This window comes from Cetorhinus maximus, chromosome 18, assembly GCF_964194155.1.
Source record: "Cetorhinus maximus chromosome 18, sCetMax3.hap1.1, whole genome shotgun sequence".
NCBI lineage: Eukaryota > Metazoa > Chordata > Chondrichthyes > Lamniformes > Cetorhinidae > Cetorhinus > Cetorhinus maximus.
Window position 1 is genome coordinate 53,437,554 of NC_135896.1, and position 19,443 is coordinate 53,456,996.

The 19,443-nt window shown below is 48.1% G+C and overlaps 1 protein-coding gene across 1 annotated transcript in view; it reads right to left on the minus strand.

The window, feature by feature from the left end:
- ccdc175 (coiled-coil domain containing 175) overlaps positions 1 to 19,443 on the minus strand; it is a 122,696-nt gene that overhangs the window by 101,093 nt on the left and 2,160 nt on the right. The window contains exons 2-3 of the mRNA XM_078562730.1: positions 18,636 to 18,721; positions 4,875 to 4,986 (exon numbers count right to left, since the gene is read on the minus strand). Of these exons, the coding sequence (XP_078418856.1) occupies positions 4,875 to 4,986; positions 18,636 to 18,721 (198 nt within the window). The remainder of the gene's footprint in view (positions 1 to 4,874; positions 4,987 to 18,635; positions 18,722 to 19,443) is intronic.

Below are 19,443 nucleotides of genomic sequence, written 5' to 3' on the forward strand. Positions count from 1 at the left end.
AAGGATCAGCCCCGACAGTAAGGCATGGGCTTTGCCATTTGATCTGAAGTGGCACGCTAGCGTGATTCACTTCCTATGGTGATCAGCGATCGACTCATGGTTTTTCGTTTAAGTTTTGCCAGTAACCAGCATACAATGCATATTAGCCTATGCACCAACAATGACAATTACAGGTAAAGTCAAAGAAGCATTTTATGATGACCTCAACAAGATAATTAGAGTACCAACCGCCAGGACAAACTAATTATTTCTAGTAATTTCAATGCTCGAGTGGGCACAGAGTATAATAGATGGAGAGGAGTACTAGGACACCATGGTATTGGCAGACCAAACTCTAATGGCCAGCCCTTTCACTCTCAGTGCAGCGAGTTTGACTTAACCATCACAAACACAATCTTCCAGCATGCAGACACACATTGGCACATGTTGGACTATGTCACTGTAAGACAGAGAAATCTCAAGGACGTGCGGTCTACCTGTTCCCTCAGAGGTGCAGAATGCTGGCCTGACCATCTGTTTTTCAGTAGTATTGTGTCTTTGAAGATAAAATCTAAGGCACTTTGGCATGGAGTCAAGCCAGAAAGGAAGCTTGATGTAACTGTTCTTAAGGACATGGCCAAGACACAAGAACTGGAACACAAACTAGCCACAGGAAGTGCTGATATCCTGGAGGACAATATTGCCATTGAAGATTTTTGGAAAAAGTTAAAGGATATTATTTGCAGCACAGCATCTGAGGTCCTAGGATTCGTTAAACAGAAGCGCCAAGACTGGTTCAACAACACCGACCAAGACATAGGCAAGTTTCTAGACAAAGTGCATGACGTTCACAGATATTACATATCTGACAAGAAATCACCAGCAAGGAATGCCAGATACCATCGATCAAAACACATGCTGCGGGCCAAACTAAGAGAGATGAACTGATGGTAGGAAAACAAGGCTGATGATCTTCAAGCAGCTGCTGATTAAAAATGACCTGAAGGCTCTACATTAAAGTCTGCTATCAGCTTATGGCCCCAAAACCAATGGTGTAACACGCATCCCCTCAGCAAATGGCAATCAGCTCCTAACAAATAGCATGAGATTCTCTCTCATTGGGCAGAGCACTCCAGTAATCTCCTAAACCAACATTCTACTGTGTGCAATGATACCACTGAGTCACTTCTACAGCATCGCACTCTGGAAGAGCTTACTCTCGATCCTTCTCAAGCGGAAGTCACAAAGGCCATAAAGCAGCTTTCTTTGGGCAAGTCACTGGGAGCTGATGGCATCCCACCTGAAGTATTCAAGTATGGAGGGATTTATTTGGTTAGAAAACTCTCTAGTCTCTTCTGCCTAATCTGGAACGAGCGCGCTGTGCTTCAAGACTACAAGGGTGCCACCATAACTCATCTCTACAAACAGAAAGGGAGTAAGTCCATCTGTGACAATCATCGTGGACTATCACTTCTTTCAACAGCAGGAATACTTCTTGCAAGGGTTATTCTTAATCGGATTGTTGCTTACCTCATCAACTCTGTATACCCTGAATCACAATGTGACTTCTGGCAGGATGGGAAACAGTAGACATGATCCTTGCAACACGTCAAATTCAAGAAAAGTCCCGTGAATGGAATAAGGACATTTATATGGTGTTTGTTGACCTGACTAAGGCTTCTGACACAGTAACAATTCCACTATCCAAGAACTACATTTTAATATATATTTAACAACATATGATGTGCATTCTTAAGGCATAAAGAGCATAAATAACATAAATTGGACATATAGTTAACAACATTATGTAATAGTTTATGCCAGTTTGGGCCTTTTGTTCAACACACTATTCCTAACCACTGAAAAAACAATTTCCTCAGGCACACGAGCATTTCTTATGCTCCAAAACTTATTGAGTTAAGCATGTTTCATGATTAAAAATTATTCTCTTACTTAGATATTTCACACAGAATATCACAGAGAAAACCCAATGTACCCTTTGACCTCTTCAACAGGCATGAAGAAAGCATGCTGTAGTTTTAAGAAGAATTCAATATAATCGTAACTGAAAGAAATTACTGATACTAATATCTACAGGAACAAAATAGTTTTAGACCAATCCAAAGGAATTGTTCCGAATATGTTCCTTAGACAGTCCTACGAGCTGCAAAATTTCCTGATATGTTTGTACATGGGAGCAACAGCATCCTTGCCTTCCCATTGGAATCCTTTCTCATATCTAAAATTGAACTAACAAAATGGCCAACATGTTATTAGATATATTCCAACATGAGCAGTCATGGAACGTATATATGTCAATCATGTTAGACCAAAGGAGATCTTCCACACCTAGGCCAGGATTTTTCCCTTGTCGGGCGGGCGGGTGGGAGCGGTTGGGAAGCCAACTGCCGCCCGTGATCGGGGCCAGACCGCGATTTCACTCTGGTAGGCCAATTAAGGCCCGCCCTGTATAAAATGGGCACAGCAGCGCTCAGCACTGCCTGGGTGGTGGGGGGGGGGGGGAGAGGAGGAGGAGGGCGAGTGCGCAAGTTCCCGCATGCGTGCGCTGGAAAAGCTCCCTGAGGCAGAAGATGTAAAAAATGAAAAATAAAGAATTATAAAATGGTAAAAAACATGTCCCCGCTCATGTGACTTTGTCACATGAGCAGGGACATGTTCTTAATGAAATGTTAAAATTTTTATTTCATTTTTAATTGCTTTTGGAAACCTCATCCCAATCGTGGATGAGGTTTTCTAAAAAGTGCAAAGGTCGCTTGGCCTTTTCACCTGCCTGTATTTGCTACTCACAGTGTAGTCTACTCTACATTAGGGAATACCTCCGTTCAGTCCACAACCATGACCATGAATTTCCAGTCCATTACCACCTCCTTTTGCCTTGCATCGTCACCCCTTCGGTCATTTAAATCACTTGCTAAGATCCCCCTAGAGACTGATAACTTTTTAAGGGAGATAAATTTCCCAGCCACCAACAGAAATGGCCGGACAAAATTTCATGTTTTAAGACCTTTACTGCAACGAACAAAGTGAAACCAGCACAGATCAAATATTACTCAACAGCTTACTAATACGCCAAACTAAAGAAAAGGTACTTTCGCATTAACTAACAAACGCAATGGAGATATGTCTTACAACACGTTTTGCTGTGCTCTGCACTTCTGGCAAATATGTAGCACTAAAGGAACAGTCCTTCCAAATCGCCAGCTTTCCAGTAGGCTCACTTCTCCCTGCCACGCTAGGTTGAAACTTCCAATGTCCTTCAAAAGTCATTCCATTCTGCCCGAGTCTTCCTGATCTGATTAGGTCCTACATCGGTAATTCCTTGTTCCTTAAATCTCCATAAGTCCTGTCGGTTCTGTTCCCTTCCTTTTGAGCAGGAAACAAACACTCTCAAGCATCCTGGGTGTTTGTTAACACAGAACAGTCCTTCTGCTTCTCCACAGCAGTAGCTGCTTTGCTCCTCCCCACAGCGCTATCTGCCTTGTCTCGCTCTGTCTCAAAGAGCAGTTGTCCCTTTCATGTGCAGTACTGTGTAAAAATGTGCAAAATGTCACTAGGTATTTCAATAGGTTTCTGTTCGAGTTTCAACTCTTGGCCACCACATCACATAGACGCGTTTCCGAGCTAGGGTGTTTCCGGAATTCTCAATTTTACCTTACGTCAAATGGGGCATTTTAAAACATAACCGTCTTGTACAGTCCAACTTCAGATCTTCCTTCTTGCCTTCTACCCTAACACAGTCGTCACTTCCCATGCTTTCCCCACTTCTGTACTTGCTTAACACCTCCTATAACTGTAACATTTTCCAGTTCTGACAAGAGGTCACAAACCTGAAACATTGGGCTGCCCCATTGGAGCCCACCAGAGTGATATGATGGCAAACAGGCAAGGAAAATTGGATGGGAGTACTCGCATCTGATACCAGCCACCGGGAAATATGCCCCCAATTAAGTTAGGGATGGGAAGGGCCTGACGTGGGATTTCTGCCTGCTGACAGCAGGATGCCAACTGGGCTCATAAATAAGCCACACAAAGCCAATTATCCCTGAGCTCGCTGGAAAATAATTGTGGTTCAGGAATTTAACAGGACTCGCACAGGCCACCCAGCAAACCCTATCGGGTTTTCCTGCGGCCTCGTAACGGGGTACCTCGTTAACAGGCACTCAGTGCCCAATCAAGGATCCTGGCATAGGGAATGGCAAGGGAGTTGAAAACCAACTGTCTGCCCATGCCACCAACACCCCCATGCCCCTCCCCTGTTTGGCAACTCCCCACTCCCTTTCCGGTGACCCTTATCTCACCCCATTCATCTGCCTCCAGGGATCCAGCATCAATCCTATGGATAGGCATTGGAGCATTACTGATGGCAGCTACCACTCTCTGTGGAGCAGCTGGCACTGGAAAACTGCCAGATCGACAGCTCTCAAGGGTGGGATTTCAGCCCTCCAGGATACTTGATCATGTGGGAGGTCCAAAACTGGCCAGTTAAGTGCCAGGAGTGCACTTATATTGCATCAAGCCTCTGCCACAGAATCAATGTTGTGCTTCCACTGGTTCTCCAGCCGATGTGGGTGAACCTGTATCGCTAGAACTTAATTCTGCCCATTAACTTTGTTTCTCTCTCAGCAGTGCTGCCTGATCTGCTGAACATTTCTAGCATATACTACTTATATTTCAGAATTTCAACATCTTTTGTGTTTAATTTTTAATACTAGAATGTTATTATTTGAATTGAGGTACAGTTCTGATTCCATCATATGGCTTTCCAACTTGCAAAATCTATAACAGATTACTAAATTACTTCCCAAAATATTTATGTTACAAGACATCATGAAGAAAAAATTGTAACATATCAAAGCTGCATCACATCATCTTACCTGCTATTTGCTGGTTTAGTATATTAGGAAGCTGAGTCAATTTGTGCCGCAGTTTACTGGCTTCGATAGTTTCTACTTCAAGTACATCATGAATATTCCTTCTAACTTCCTCCTAGTGTCATAATATAAAATTATTTATTTTCACAAAGTTGTTTATATATTATATATATATATAACTCATGCAATTAGAATTTAAAGTTACAGAATCCCAACATGTTTTTCATATTTGAAATTAATTAAAGAATATTGCCTTTCCATATGGAATTAGTTTGTTTTGTGCTGGATTTTGTGGTGTACACGATGAGATGTATTAAACGATAAAACAAAAATATTTTTGTCAAGTTATTTTGGTAGATTTTATGAGTTTGCATTCCAGATGTAGAGCTTTCACACACATGTATTGAGATTTTGGGAGTGGAGATCAGGCACCTCGCAAGATCCAATATTGATTACCACACTTCCAAAATGAACTTTAGGTAAACCTTGGAGCTAACCATGACATAGCACTGTGAAGCTTGCGTAACTCACATCAGTCATCTGTTGTGTTAGAGGATGTGGATTAAAGTGTAGGAGGTCTTGCTATATTGTAATACAAAAATATTATACTGCTATTAATATGGAATCACAATGACATTTGTGAGACTACTTGAAGTTACAAATTCAACTCTGGCACAGAAGTTTGTGTGTCAGGAATGAATATCATGTAGGTAAGCAGGCCCTGCAGGATTTTCTCTCTATCAATTTTAATAAATGGAAATTCCCAATTCCTGTGAGGCGCACTAACATGCACACACAAATTTTTAATATTCAGTATGCAAAATTGACTGCCACATTTCCTACATTGTAACAGTGGCTACATTTCAAAAATATTTATTTGGCTGTAAAACGCTTTGTGCTATCTGGTGGTTGTGAAGGTACTATATAAATGCAAGTTTTTCTTTTACATAACCATTCATACCATCATGGCTGATCCTTAGCTTCAACTCCACTTTCCCACCATCTCCCCATTTCTCTTAATTTCCTGAGAGACATTATACTAACAGTCATATTACAATTTTTTTTACTGAAATTCTTCATACTTCAATTTCTTTTACTTTGTAAAAATAATTTAAAGACAGAGGCATCCAGTAGTTTGGTCCCTGTTTGTAAAAATGTATAATGTGGGATCACAGGGTGGCATTCATGGAAACTGTGTATAATATCACAGAATAGACTATCCCTACTTCCCTGTTTCAACACAGGTTAGGAGGTGGCGACCAAGTTTTGTATAAAAATACTGGATAAAGGGAGAACGGAGATACAGGGTATAATGTTTTAAATAAATGATAAACTATTTATGGGAAATAGAATCAAAATGAGTCATCACTGTTTTTCCAAGTCCTAAATGTATGTTTAGGTCAGGGGTTTTGTTTCAAAATTTTTGAATGTTGATGATGATGGTTTTTATTTTGTTCTGTCATGGGATGTGGGTGTCACTGGCAAGGCCAGCGTTTACATTGCCCATTACTTATTGCCCTTGTATTGTTTGCTAGGCTATTTCAGAAGGCAGTTAAGAGTCAACCACATTGCTGTGGGTCTACAGTCTCACAAGTAGCCCGGGTTAGGTAAGGATGGCCCTTCCGACATGTGTTCCATTTTCTCAACTGACAATTTCCCCCTACTGTGGTTGACAGGCCCTCAACCGCATCCAACCCATTTCCCGCACTTCTGACCTCACCCCTTCCCCTCCCTCCCAAAATGACGATAGAGTTTCCCTTGTCCTTACATCCTACCCCAATAGCTCTGTATTCAAAGGATTATCCTCCATCACTTCTGCCAACTCCATCATGATACCACCACCAAACACATCTACCTCTCCCCTCCCTTGAGGGACCATTCCCTCAATGATACCCTGGTTCACTCCTCTATCACCCTCAACACCTCATCCCCTTCCCCCGGCACCTTCACACGTAAGCACAGAAGGTGTAACACCTGCCCCTTTACTTCTGCCCTCCTCGCTGTCCAAGACACCAAACACTCCTTCTAGGCGAAGCAGGGATTTACTTGTAGGGCAGAACATTCCCCTCCTGACATCGGCAGTTTCATAGCAGGCAGGCGCAAAAAATTTGGAGAGGTCAAAAATCGGATTCCCACCAGCAGGAAAACAGTTTGGAATTTTCCCCTCACCCCTTTCATGGAGAGTTGATGGCAGGTCGGCTAGCCCACTGATCAGTGTCAGGAATGCCATTTGCATTTATCACCATCTAATGGATGCTCATTAAATATGCTACTTGCCGGAATCATGTTTCGCCTTCCAATCTTGCCAGCGGGAATTCAGACTGGTCAGAAACACATTTGAAAATGCGTTGCATCAGTCAGTCTTCACTTCGCTTGTGACTTAGAGGTGTGTGCAACATTCAAAGCCCACCTGCAACAGCGCTACTTTGGTTTCTTAGCGATGACAGTGGAACACCACTGGTGGGGGTGTGGGGTTGGTCTCTCACAGTGAGTGCCTCCGTACTCCAGGAGGACACCACTGTGCAATGGCTCTCAGGCAGCACTGCACCCTCAAACAGAAACCAGTATTGCAACCAGGGTGGGGGGGAGGGAGGATGACGGGCACATGGGGGGCAATGAGGTATAAAGGGGCTGGATGGGGGAGGGGGAAGAAGGGGGGTTGCTGGCAGGCAGAGGGAGATCCAAGCTGAGGAAGCTAGAGCCCGACATGGAAGACTGGAATGCAGACATACGAGGGGGAGGATGGGAATCAAACTGTTTGAATGGGAGGGGATGCACAAGGAAGTGTGTTAGTGTGCCAAGAGGGACGAGTTCACAGGGATTCATGGAAGGGGATTGAGGGGTGGGTGGGGAGACTGTATTGTGATCAGTCATGAGGGTACAGGGGGAGCTCATTAAAAGACAGTCACAGTCCATGGTCTGAGCCCAACAGATCGGAGTGAGAGGTTAAAGCCAGTCCTGGAGCTCTGTGTACCTCACAATTAGGGTGAGAGATTAAATGCGGTTGGGGCTTTGCAGGCTATGCTACACAGCTACGCATGGCACGGACGTCGTACTCCCGCTCCAGGGAGGAGCAAAGCCTTTGTGCACAATTGGGATAAGGCACAGCTTGGTGTGCAGGGCATGTTCAGTCAGTGGCAATGGGCTTGTCTGGCTTGGGCTGCAGATGGGATAGTTATGGTTAGGGGAGGCATCTGCAGCCTGTAAATGGGGGAAACGTAGTGGGGAGGCTGTCCTCTGTATATGAGCATGCACACAGCCTCTAGATGGGGAGAGGCAAGTTCCACATAGGCATGGGTCTATCAACAGTGGTGGGTTCAGGGGGAGGCCTGGAATGCCCACCACAACAATTGGACCTAGGGTTATTGGGGGAGGCTGGAAATTAACCGGAGGGAGGTCAACTTGTACATAGTGAGGTTCCAGGAAAATTGGAGGGACCCAAATGCTGACGGGAAGAGTTGAAGCTGGCCTCATAATAAAAATAGAGCACCAGTATCTTGAATCCACAAAGTAATGGCGCAGTTTGAAATTGAAACTGGAAAAGAATCTGCACGCGAGGGGTCTAAGTCAGTGTGGGAGGCACACACGACTGGACTTAGGGACCCTTTCAGGGGGTACCCACAAACTGCTTTGAGTCACAACATTGAGATAGAGGCACAGTTGAGAGAAAAGAGGAAGACTTCCTTGAGAAGGTGCAATTGGAGCCACTGCCTTTTGGTGTGCTTTAATGCGACACTGTAGGAGTCATTGGCTTCACGATATAACTCTTTCGAGTACATTCACAGTTCTTGACTTTTTTTTTGTTCAAAGTCCTGGAGTGGGACATGAACCCACAACCTTCTGACTCAAAGGTGAGGGTGCTATGAACTGAGCCACAGCTGACACCTCGGCTTCACGATATAGTTGCACGGTTTCAGCATTATCAGACAGGAGTGTGATAATGGAGAATGCAGGCAACCATTAAGGAGGCACAGCTGCTGCATATCTGCCAGATCATCAATGAAAGCCTCTAATGTGCTTTCTCTAATTGGTATGGATAACGGGCCAAAGTACATCTAGTCATTGCTCATGTGCAAGTTAACCTTAATCAGTATGCCAGATCAGAGATTGCAGGAGTGAGTTTGGTAAGGTGGCACATTTCATGAATGTGTCCAAACCTCTGTGGGATTGAGATATCAAATGTCAGGGTGGACATTGTGGTTACCTCAATTTGTCAGTTGCGCCTCAGCTACAAGGCTGCATCAGCGACAAGCTAGATGCACCTCTGAGGCATGACGGTGACTCTCTGTTTGAGAGTGAGAGATTTACTTTATTTCCCCCAGTATTCGTTGATCTGTTGCACCTACCAGTCTACAAAGAGGAGGAGGATTGAATTATGGAGCTTGGGCTCAATACTGCCTTCTTGATGGTACTCATCCAGTGGAGGAGGAGGAGGGGGGCCTGACACTGCCTGGCGCAGCTTTGAGAAGAGGACCTGCCTGAGGTCCATGCTCCAGGAGAGCCCCAGCAACAGCCAGAGGATAAGGAGGTTAGACCCATCCCATGGAGGCGACTCGCACGACCAAGGATCTACCGAAGAAGATATTCCTATCTGAAGATGAGCAAAAGACAATGTGTACGTCTGCACTTGTCTAGAGATGTGGTGGATCATATCTGCCACATTCTGCAGGGGTATCTAACTCCCCATGGACTTGGAGAACATCCCATGTCAGTGGCCCTGAAGGACCCTGCCATGCTCAAATTTTTTGCCTGCAGTTTGTTCCAGGGATCCACAGGGGACCTGTGCGGCATCTCAGTCTTCCACACATAAATGCATCACGGTAAGGCTCATCATTATATGAAGTTCACACTCGATGAAGCTAGCCAGGCTGCCAGATTTCATGGGTTTGCAGCTATCTCAGGGTTCCCTACAGTACAGGGTGCAATCAACTGCATACATGTGGCATTGAGAGCTCCGTGGCAGTAACCCCTGATGTTCATTACCAGGAAAGGGTTTCACTCCCTGAACATTCAACTGGTGTGCAGAAGTGCATAATGCACATTTGTGCCATGTACCCTGGGAGTTCCCGTGATTCATACATTCTGAATCATTCCCAGGTGCCTCACATATTCGAAAGGCTTCAGCAAATACAGGGCTGGCTGCTTGGGGATAAGGGGTACTTGCTCAAATGATGGCTCATGACACACGTGCGTTGTCCTCAGGGTGCCTCAGAGGAGAGATACAATGCAGCTCATAGCTCCACACTATCCATTATCAGGCAGACCATTGGTTTCCTGAAGATGCGCTCAGGTGGGGCTCTGCATTACTCTCCAGAGAGGATGTCCTGCATCATCCTTGCCTGTCGCGCCCTGCACAACTTGGCACTTCTAAGTGGGGATCCCTTGCCAGAGGGAGACAAGAGGCTAAGAGCTCCTCAGGCGAGGGAGAGCAGGAAGGGCAAGAACCTGAAGAGGGAGATGAGGGTCAGCTTCCACATGATGATGCTATCGAAGACGCACAACATGGTTCACCTTCATCTCCCTCTTCAATTTATTGATAGCCACAAGATTCCAGGAGGAGTAAGATGCAGGCAACATATTCAGCCACATTCCTTCTATCCTTTAGTGCCATGCCAGTGCACTGAAAGGCCTTTACAACCAGTAACATCGAGAGCAAGTTCAGCATTTGAACTTCCATCTTCAACCCTCATGATTCACCAGGCCTGAATCTTTGGAAAGGTCAGCAGTGATCCCTGTATCTGTGCGCTCTGGGAAGTGAACGTTGGCACAACAGTACGAATGCTGCATCAAAGGACTTGAAGGAGTTGCCACCTTAATGAGAAACTTCAGCGGACACTGAGATGCGCTTATGGTTGGAGCGTTCATCATGACAGCAAGTCTTGTGCTTTGCCACCACCAATGAAGTGGTACCCTCCAAGGCTATTGAGCAGGCCTAACTCCATGTTGACTTGCAAGGAATAAAGGTTCCTAACACACTTAGCACACACTTCCAATAAAGGGTTTGACACATCTTCCTGTCATAACATAAGGGTCCAATAACTATCAGGCAGTCATCACATGAATATGAAGCTCACAAAGGGAGGCGTTCACTGAGTGGGAGCATAGCTCGCCCTTGCAATTAGAGGGCACACAAATGCATAAGCATGACACTTTCAAATGACGAGACCATTCTCATGGACAGCAAATGTATTTACAAATGTGCAAGATATACATGGTGACTGAACACCCGTGACCAGAAGTGATGTCAATATTTCTTAGTTTTCCTAACCCTACTGCTACATCTGGGTGCAGCCCTGACATCTGCAGTAGAGATGGAGGCAGCCTGCTGACTACTACGCTCTGTTGTCTGTGATGATTTTGATGGATGTCCTCTGGAGGCCCGAGGCCTTCAGGTCGACCGTCCTGATGAGGGTCTCCTGCTCAGGGACACATGCACCCTCCTCAGCCTGACCAGCTAGAGTTAATGGGGTCACAGGCAGAGGGGATTTGGAGCGGCTGGACACCCTTGAAGTGTCCTGTGTAGAGTCCCCGGGGTGTCCAGCTGACGCTCATTCTCCCTGTGGGTGCCTGAGGACCCCTCCCTGATACCTTGTGGAGACGAGGCACCTGAAGGGAGGTCGAGGTGCTGCCGTGGACATATGTCAGTAAGGCGTTCTCTAGAAAGTGACCCCGAGCCTAATCTAGCACTATGAGATACCAATGTGTGAGTCTCTGCACTGGCAGAAAGTGCAGGTGAATGCAGTGACAGGTCTGCTTTGGATGGCTCCTCAACATCCTCCTCTGAGGTGGGCTGGGGCTTATGTTGGTTCAAATCCTCTGCCTGGACCTGCTGGTGCCTGTAGGAGAGAGAAAATAGATTTAGTTCATGAACAGGCTTAATACGAGATTGCATGTCATTCACTGTGAATGTCAGGATGTGACCAACTCGTGGAGGGCTCATCCATACTGGGTTGCTGGGAGAGGCCGATCTCGCCTTCTCCACAGGTGTGATCCCTGTCCTCTCCAGCCAGCTTGGTGGCATTCTCCTCGAAGGGAGTGAGCCGTTGGATATAGGCCATCCCTCCTCTAGTCTGGGATCTTTCCCTCCTGATGTGGGCAAGCTTGGCCTGCATGAAGACAAATGGATGGAATGTAAGGAGGAGAGATGGAGGAGAGGCTGGAAAGCATACATGCCTATTGTGTGTGCTGAGCCCTGCCCAGTAAGGGCTGAGGATGGAGTTTTTGCAGTATGATAGATGAGATGCTGGCGATTTTGAAGCGTTCGTGAGACAATCAGTGCTGATGTGTCCCCTGCTAACATTGTGTGAGATCCCTGAGCAGCGTAACCCTTCGAGTGCACATCTCAGTGTGTGAGATTGCAGTGAGCTGAAGGTTGACTTACCCTGGTGGAGCAGGCTATTCATCCTCTTCCTGCACTGTACTGCGTTTCTGGGGTGGGTGCCAGACGAGCTGACCTCCCTTGCGACCGCCTCCCAGGTCGGTGAGGTGCGGCTGGTGCACTTCCTGGAACCATTTCTGGAGTACAGAATATCCTGGTGTTGGTGAATTCCTCTTAACAAAGTCTCGAGGGAGTTGTGACTAAACCTCAGGGAGCCTTCTTTATCGATACGTCTCCTGAGAACAGCTGGGCTGGAGAGAGTGAAATGTGTGTTCAGGCGCTGTTTAAATATGGCACCCGGACCTTTGGCCCCATTAAGTGACAGCAGGGTGGAGGAATCAGTTCCTGACCCACCATGTGATTCGGAGAGAGCACTGATCTTTCTTGTGCCATTCGCCTCTACATAATTATTTAGCTTCTGAGTGTGAATTCAGGCACGATTTCCCGCCATTCCGACCAGCAGGAAATGTGGCACGGAACCCACCCACCATTGCATTTAATTCTGAAAATGGAAAACTCCACCCATACTTTTTTCACTTTAGTCTACTGTATTCGTTGCTCACAATGCGATCTCCTCTGTAATGGGGAGACCAAACACAGACTGGGTGACTGCTTTGAGGAACACCTTCGCTCAGTCTGCAAGTATGACCCCAACCTTCTGGTTGCTTATCATTTCAGATCACCATTTTGCTCTCATGCTCACATTTCTGTCCTTAGCCTGCTGCAATTTTCCAGTGAAGCCCAACGCAAACTGGAGGAACAACACCTCAGCTTCTGATTAGGCACTTTACAGCCTTCTGGACTCAACATCAAGTTCAACAACTTTAGACCATGAACTCTGCCCTCCCCAACCGCCCCCAGTGCCAGTCTGTATCTTGCTCTCATGATTTTGCTTTAAGACGGCACTGACCTTTATTCTGCCATTCATACTACCCTGGACCAATCCTTTGTTTCTCTAAAATTATCACTACCACTCCCTTTGCCTTTGGTTCCATGATCTTTGAGATTTAATCTCCCCTGCCCTTTAACCTAGGCCTGACCTCTTTTGCTCCATCTGCATAAACCCATCAGACTCCTACCTCTCTTCAGTTCTGAGGAACAGTCAAATTGGACTTAAAACATTAACTCTGTTTCTCTAGCCACAGATGTTGCCAGACCTGCTGAGCTTTTCCAGCATTTTCTGTTTTCATTAATTATATTAGTGAACCAGATGCATTTTATGATAGTTTCATAGTCATCATTACTCAGGTTAGCTTTATATTCCAGATTTATTAATTGAATTGAAATTCTACCAGCCCTGGTGGGACTTGAACCCACATCTCAGGAGCATTAGCCTGGGCCTCTTGATCACTCATTCTGTCACATTACCGTTACACCACTGTCTCCCTGGTGGATAGTAAATCATGAACTTCAGGGATATCATTATTATTCAACAGAATTCCAACTACTGAATGTGGGTTCTTTTGATGGGGACAATACTAAATTGCACTTTTAATCCCCCTAAAACACAATGTTAACAATGAAACAGCTTAAAAGGGGGAAATGGTAGTAGAAAGAACTGCCAATATAGGCCCTATGAAAATTGTCATACCAGATTTCTCAAGATCAGTTGGAACTATAAAACTTACAATATTATTTAAGATTAAAATAAAATGACAACTCCTATCTATGGAATTTTGTCTTCCTTTATACCAAAAGAACACACATTCCTCAACTGAGGAGGATTATTTTCTCACTAGTTAACTCTTAGCTATAAAGTGAGTTTCTGTGCAGGTTTACATAGAAGGCAAAATTTTCCGTCTGGTTGGAGGGGGGCGGAGCAGGACCGGGCATGGGTGGGCCCGATCGCCGTCTGGCATCGGGTCCACGTCACCATTTTACGCAGTCGGGCCAATTAAGGCCCACCCAGCGTATCTCCCGACTCCCGAGGATAGCGGGAGCACGCGGGCGGCAGCGGACGCGCACAGACCACCGGGTCCAATGGCGACCCGGCAGTCTGTTTAAAAGAAGGCCTGGCAGCCTCCTGTAGGCTGCTCACAATGGCAAGTTCCAGGCTGCAGCAGAGGGGTTCGGGTGAGCAGGCCAGGCTGCAGGATAGGGCAATGGGGTGGGGGCAATGCGCCCCTTGTTTTTCTGATGACTGCCTTGCTGCCCTCCTCAAGGTGGTGGCAGCACGGTGGGAGGTGTTGGTCCTCCATGATGGGAGGAGAAGGCCCTCCCACATGATGAAACGTGCCTGGGAGGAAGTGGCGGGGGTGGTGAGCTCCTGTGACGTGGTGCAGCGCACCTGGATCCAGTGCTGCAAACACTTCAACGATTTGTTGTGCTCTGGCTGGGTGAGTGCCATGTTGGCATTGGGCATTTAACCCAGCAGGTAGTCTTACCCTCTGCGGCACCCCCCCCCCCCCCCCCCCCCACCCCCAACCAACCAAGTCTCAGTGTCGTGGCTGCATTGAATCATTGACGCCATTTTTCCTTTGCTGGGTGGGCAAGCAGATATTGCCAATGCTGAGGTCAGCCTGAGTGGGTCATGAGGAGATGAGTTCTCCCCCGCAGCATGTGATACACTGAGACCCACATGACTGTTTTGGGGGCAACCTGGAGGAGCTGCACCTAGGAGCTGTGTTTGAACTGCAGGACATGCCCAAGTCAGGGAGTCAGGGTGATAACATGCTGGGAGGGGCGTTTCAAGGTGGCGTGGCAATGAACCATCTGCTTCCCTCTGCGCGCCACATGCTTGTGCCTCCTTGCGATGGAAGGATATGCCGTGTGGTGCCTAATGTGATGTAGGCAGCATGTGGCCAAGGGGGGCGGTGGTGGTGGTGGGGGGGGGGGGGGGGTGGGGAGACAGGCCTAGCACCTTTGTGAGAGTGTTCGGCAGCAGCGGGGTGAGGAGGCACTGGAGCCCTGATATGTCCCGCTCTGGTTTGGGGGGGCCGTGCACGAAGAGAGTCCATGTGCAATTTGCCCTAATCAATGCTCGTCTCTCATTTTCAGAAGAAGAATGCTCATAATGCTGCTCTGTGTGAGGGCTGGCGGCGGCCAGGCACAGATCACCATTCTCAGCCGGTTTGAGCAGGAGGCCCTGGATTTGGAGAGGCGCCATGTGCCAAAGCCAATGGTGTCGGCGAGGCTGGGATGCCACGGCCAGGTATGCATGCCCAGCAGTGAGGTCAGCATTGTTTTCTCAACAGCCATAGCAATGCTAAATGCTAAGTGATTTAATTTTGCAACATGGCATGGCCATTGCTTATGAAGGATAAGTGCATAATGACCAGGGGACAGGGATGCACTTTTGTCATTGTCTCCACGTTAACTAATCCAAGTCCTTATTTTTCCTTTCAGCTTGAATGGAGCAGCAGAGGCCCCCTCTCACACCTGAGGGCCCTGAAGTCTCACCAGCGTCAGGCAGGCACCAGCGCAGATACTAGCACCTCGGTGGGAATTAGAACATCAGCTAGTGTCCCGGGGCGCAGCGGTGAGGGCACTTCATACTCGCTGGAAGAGCTGTTAGAGACAGTGAGTGCCCATGGCGCCAGCAGTCAGATGATGTGCCTCTGGAGTCGTCGGCGACAGAGCAGGGGCAGGAAATGCGGCCGGGTGTGCAGGAGCATCTGGGGGTGATATATGAGGCTATGCTTGGCATGGTCTCCATGGTGGAGGAGTCTATGCGGACGTTCACTGAAGCAATGAGCCACATGTCTGAGCGCCAAACATCCTCCATGGAGAGTGGTGACTCTCGTGGAAAGCCTACTCCAGGAGACCCGCTTCCTGGGGATGCGCTGTGACCAGAAAGCCCTCACATCGGCAATGACCTCAGCTGGTCACTGTCAGTGTGGGAAGCAGTGTGGGCATCAAGCTTCCCAGCTCATTGCCCATCCATCCACGGTGAGCAGGGAGGTCCGCAGTGACCTTACGTCGGCGCAGCAGCTGCCTGTTGTCTCTGCGGGCTCCTCTCAGGGTGCTTCGGATGAGGGTGGCAGCTCCTCCACCCCTCTACCAGTGACCGTATAATCCGGTAGGGCTGCGAGCACTGGGGAGATGCCAGTTACGGAACAGACAGCTCGCTCCCAGGCGGGGCCAGCACAGGCTCCACAGGCCAGAGGACAATCGCCAAGGTCATCAAGGCCGAAAGGACAGCAGAGTCAGTAGGCTGTCTCAGGTGCCACTCCGAACGATGGGGCAGCACCAAGACGTAGCACCCGTAAACGAAAGCACAAGGCACCTTAGGCACACCACGGGTTTTTCACCGGTGCTTTTGTGTTGTTGGCCCGAGATGAGATCCTTATGATTTCTTTTTCATTGTTAACATTATTGCTTTCTCTTTGTGATAAGTTCTTTTGCCTCACACATTAAATGCCAGATGTGTGACCATGGCTGACGGTACCTCATTCGTTCTGCATGCATATGGTTGACAAAAGTGTAATGAGTGATTTTTTGGACATTCAGCTTTATTTACAAGGCCCTTAGTTAGTGCTGCTGACCTGGCAGATTTTGCACTTAGGTGTCGAGTGTCAAGGCGGCAGCCCAGGCTTGTCCTGGAGGTCCATCTGTGTTATGCTGGCTGAAGGTTCGTTGCAATAAAGCATCCCAGGTGTCCCTGCCTCCCTGAAGTAGTCCCGGGTCAGTGTTCACCACCTCAGCATTTCCCTGTGCCTGCTCATCCTCAGATTCACTGCTGGACTCATCGTGTGCAGCCGCAGACACTGCGTCAACGTCTTCATCATCCACTGCGCCCCCCTTTCCAGCACAAGATTGTGGAGAGTGTAGCATGCAAGCACTATCACTGACACACGATCTGGGGGGTATTGGAGTGCGCCCTCGGAGTGGTCCAGACATCGGAAGCGCATCTTGAGAAGACCAGTGGTTCTCTCCACCACAGCCCTTGTGGAGGCGTGGCTACTATTGTACTGCTGCTCAGCTTCTGTTCTTGGAAGGCGGAGAGGCGTCATGAGCCACCTTCTGAGGGGATAGCCCTTGTCACCCAGCAGCCATCTATCAAGCCGAGCCAGAGCACTGAAGAGCCCTGGCATCTGGGAGTGTCAGAGGATGTAGACGTCGTGGGAGCTGCCTGGGTACTTTGCACAGACTTGTAGAATCAGCATCTTGTGATCACACACTATCTGCACGTTCATGGAGTGGAAACCCTTCCTGTTGATGAAGGCACCGGGCTCACCTGCTGGCGCCTTGATGGCCACGTGTGTACAGTCTATTGCACCCTGGACGCTGGGGAAGCCAGTAATCGTTGCGAAGCCTCTGGCTCGCTGTGCCTGGCTTGCCTGGTCCCAACGGAACTGGATGAACGTCAATGCCCGTCTGAACAGAACATCTGTGACCTGCTTGACACAAGTGTGGACAGCTGATTGGGAGACACCGCAAAGATCACCCACCGAGCCCTGGAAGGAGCCTGAGGCATAGAAGTTGAAGGCAGCTGTGACCTTCAGAGCCACTGGCATGGGGTGTCCGCCCACACAGTTAGGGGAGATCTCAGGGCCAATCATCTGACAGATATAGCTGACTTGAGAAATGGAGCTTCTTTCAGCACTGCACCTCAGACATTTTGAGGTAACTGCTTCGCCGCCTGTATACCCTGGCAGCAGGTTAGTGGCGTCTTCTGCGGCCCCTTCCACCTTGGACTACCTCTTGGCCTTGCGCCCCTTGTGCCTGCACCTATCCTCCCAAAGGTGGCTCCCCTGGAGGCTGAATGTGCACTCCTGGCCTCCTCACCCTTCTAGCCCTCCCTTCCTCCTCAGAGGAGCTGCTTCCAGTGGACAGATCAGCTCCCATTCCCATGCTAAGGGAAGGCTTCCTTAAACCTGCAGGCCTGGAAAAGATTCCTCACTGCAGAGTGCTGACCTGAAGGTTAAGGTTCCAGAAAAAGCAGCTGGGATGCGTTCTGAAGTACTGCATATCACACAGGCAAGTTTTTGAAAAACTTTCAACAATAAATACTTCACAGAGCAGATTCATGACCCCACAGAGCCCTTTTATCCTGCCTGTGGATGAGGTTAGTACAACTGTCTCCTACCCGCCTGCCTGTTGCGCCCGTGCGCTGACTCGAAGATCGCACATGCGCCAAAAAATCAGCGTCAGTTGAACACTAAAGGGCCTTAAGTGGCCCGTTAATTAATGGCAGGCACGGGTCGGACTTCATTACGCGCCAGCGCCCAGCGAAATGTTGCGGTGCTGTTGGGACACTTGCCCGATGTCACTGCGCGCCATTTTACACGCAGACGTATTAAATAGTTAAATATTAATGTAATGGCAAACCTGCAATGCTGAAAGGGGGAGCTTGAGCAGAACTTGCAAAAGGCAAACTCTGAGATAAGACAAGCTGAAATATTCAATATAACCATATTAGTATTCAAATTCAGCTTACAACTTACCAGTTGACTAACTCCTTCTATAACTTGTGCGAAATGACGAACAGTTTCACGACCAAAACAAACCTTTTTGGTTTTCAGTTTTTTTTCTGAAAAACAAATAACATCCAGTTATCCTAACATTTGGACCAGTTTTATATAGTTCAGTAAAATAAAAAGGTATATATTATGACCTTTCATCGGAATTATTACAACTGTAGTGTATACATCTGAGTAACAGGGTATAGCTCTTTATTCATTCTAAAATTTGAGTGATAACATGATGCAGAATGTACATCTCCAAATGTCAAATCTTTTGGTGATCCACACATCCAAAAAATAACCGGATCCTGAAAGGCTGGAAGGGGAGAAGGAAGGGGGAGGAGGTGGAGGGGGGAGGTGGAGGGTGGAAAGGGGGCAGGGGGAGGGGGGAAGGGGGGAAGGGAAGGGAAGGGGGAGGTGGGGGGGAGGGGAAGGGGGAGAGGTGGAGGGGGGAGATGGAGAGAGGGGTGGAGGTGGGGAAGGTGGAGGGGGGAGGTGGAGGGGGGTGGAGGGCGGGAGCTGGAGCAGGAGAGGCGGTGGAGGGGGGTGGAGGGGGGGAGGCAGTGGAGGGGGGAGGTGGAGGTGGAGAGTTGGGAGGTGTGGTAGATGGAGGGGGGAGGCCGAGGAGGACAGACGGAGAGGGAAGTGGGAGGGGGGAAGCGGGAGGCAGGCTGGGGTGAGGCGGAAGGGGGGGAGCCGGAAGGGGGGCAGGTGGAGAGATGGGATAATAGGAGATGGAGGGAGGGGAAGAGGTGGGAGGTGGAGGTGCGAGGGGCGGGAGGTGGGGGGG